Below are 2705 nucleotides of genomic sequence, written 5' to 3'. Positions count from 1 at the left end.
CTGTTCATCTCTCAGAGGGGATCAGTGATTACTGCCCAGTGAAGATTGAGCAAATCAGAAATGAGAGACATGTTATCAGACCTTTCAAGTATTGTAATGCATGGGTAAGCAATCCTGATTTCTTGCCCAGAGTAGAAGCAATCTGGCAAGAACAGATTAAAGGGTGTATCATGTTGCAAGTGGTGAAGAAATTGAAGCTACTAAAGCAAAGTTTGAAGGAGTTGAATAGAAAGCATTTCATAAACATATTAACTGAAGCTGCAGAGGACAAATAGGCACTAGCTTCAGCACAATTAGCATTGCAGAACAATCCAATGGATAAATAATGCAAGAGCAGGAGAAAAGTAAGTTTCAAAGATATAGGAAATCATCGTATCTAGCTGACATGTTTCTACAGCAAAGAAGCAAAGTCAATTGGATCAAACTAGGAGATGACAACACAAAGTATTTTTCTATTGTCATTAAGCATAGAAAACTTCAGCGGGCAATTGTTCAGTTGGCAGATGAGGAGAATAGAGTGCAAACAGAACCTGAAGCCATAGCCAACATCTTTGTGAGGTTCTACAAAAATCTATTAAGGAAGAAGGAGAGGAATAGAACCATGGCTTTCACAAGCTTTCTGAGGAATTGGTATACTTTATCAGTGGATCACCAACTAGAACTGGTAAAAGAGTATACAAGGAAGGAAGTTAAGCAGGCCATGTTCCGTATAAACATAAACAAAAGCCCAGGTCCAGATAGCTATGATAGTGACTTCTTCAAGAAAGCATGGAGTATAGAATGGTAGGATATGACCAATGCAGTTCTACAAGTTTTCAGAACAGACTATTGAAAAAAATAAACTCTACTATGATAACTTTGATACCCAAGGTAGCAAAACCACAATTGGCAAGCCAATTTAGGCCCATCTCTTGTTGTAATATACTGTATAAGTGCATCTCTAAAATAAAATGCCAGAGATTGAGGAATGTTCTAACTCACTTAATCTCTAATAACCAGGTTGCTTTTGTAGAAGGGAGATCACTGGTCCACAATACTCTGATATGTCATGACCTCATGAGGCACTATAATAGGCAAACTTCTCCTAGGTGCCTAATGAAGATAGACTTAAAGAAAGCGTATGATATAGTTAGTTGGGATTTCATACATGAAGCACTGAAGGGATATGGTTTTCCTGAGTCTTTTACTCATTTCATTATGGAACGCATTACCTCAACAAAGTTCTCTGTGAAAGTAAATAGAGAGGGCTATGGGTATTTTGAGGGAAGGAGGGGATTAAAGCAAGGAGATCCTATATCTCCATTATTATTTGTTCTTGTAATGGAGTATCTATCAAGAATGTTGAAGAAGATAAATACACTGCCTGATTTTAAGCATCACCATATATGCAGAACACTCAAACTCACACACCTGATATTTACAGATAATCTTATGATTTTTTGTAAAAGAGGCAAAAACATCAATACAAAGAGTAATGGAAGCGTTAAACCATTTTAGTAGTATGACGGGTCTGGAAGCTAACACTAAGAAATCAAATATTTTCTTGGGTGGGGTGACTGATGAGGTGCATGAGAAAATATTGAGCATGTCAAAATTCACTATTGGGACTCTGCCTATGAGATACCTTGGGTTGCCTCTATCATAAAAAAGTGGAGTAAAATAGAGTGTCACCGACTGGTGGACAAGATCACAAACAGATACAAAGGCATATTCTAGGCAACTATCTTATGCTGGAAGACTGCGGGTAATCAATGCAGATTTATTTTTCATTTACAACTTCTTGGGAGATGTCTTTATACTGCCCCAAAGTATCCTTAAGGAGGTAGATAAGAGGTGCAGAGATTTCCTGTGGGGTAATTTAGAGGATCATAGGAAAGTAGCATTGGTAGCATGGGAAAAGGTGTGCAAGCCAAAGAATTTTGGTGGTCTTAACATCAAGGGATACCGGAAATGGAATGAAGTTTTAGTCGGTAAGCTACTGTGATAATTGAATGGCAAAAAAGTCTTGTTATGGGTGCATGGGATTTATATAAAATAAGACGGAATCATATGGGGACATACTCCACCACAAGATAGGAGCTGGTATTGGAGGAAGCTAAATGCACTAAAAGGTAATATGGCAGAATGGTCAGAATGGTAGGTATACACTAACTACCAATGAAGAATATTCTGTGGCAAGGAGCTATGATGCAATATTAACAAACTTAACCAAGCTACAAGAAGCTGACTTGATATGAACCAAGGCAATGATGCCAAGGCATAGATTTATAGTATGGCTTGCGTACCAAGATAGACTTCTTACGAAGGAGAGATTACAAAGGCTGCATATTCCAGTTGATGATGGCACTTGTCAATTATGTGATATTGCAGCAACAAAAATGCAAAAACACTTATGAATGGAGTGTTCATGGGTTACAATAGTGAGGGATCAACTTAGCACATGATCGGGTATAAAATTAGGGAGTAGAGAGGTGATTCAAACACTGCACTGGTTGAAAACTAGGAAGTGAAAGCAGATGAAGAAGGAAGTCGCCTCAGCTATATGGGGAGCACTAACATACCATACGTGGAGATCAAGGAATTGGAAACTTTTTAGAGGTACAGGTGTAAATACAGATCTTATGGCAGCACATATACAAAGAGAGACCAGAGCAAGGCTAGAAGACTTACAAACAATAAAGAAGGCACAGAAATGTATTTCTTTG

The 2705-nt window shown here is 38.1% G+C and overlaps 1 protein-coding gene across 1 annotated transcript; it reads left to right on the top strand.

Moving 5' to 3' along the window:
• The first annotated feature begins 325 nt into the window (after positions 1-325).
• Positions 326-787, top strand: LOC138898627 (uncharacterized). The gene has a single exon (XM_070184706.1). It carries the CDS (start codon positions 326-328, stop codon positions 785-787), a length of 462 nt encoding a protein of 153 aa, XP_070040807.1.
• Positions 788-2705: the final 1918 nt, after the last annotated feature.

The sequence above is a fragment of the Nicotiana tomentosiformis genome, chromosome 9 (genome assembly GCF_000390325.3).
Source record: "Nicotiana tomentosiformis chromosome 9, ASM39032v3, whole genome shotgun sequence".
NCBI lineage: Eukaryota > Viridiplantae > Streptophyta > Magnoliopsida > Solanales > Solanaceae > Nicotiana > Nicotiana tomentosiformis.
Note: the sequence above shows the minus strand (reverse complement) of the source record. Positions and strands in the feature narration are given on the sequence as shown.

Bases quoted from the DNA above. Each gene is read 5' to 3' on its own strand.
- LOC138898627 (XM_070184706.1), top strand. From the start codon at position 326: ATGCAAGAGCAGGAGAAAAGTAAGTTTCAAAGATATAGGAAATCATCG.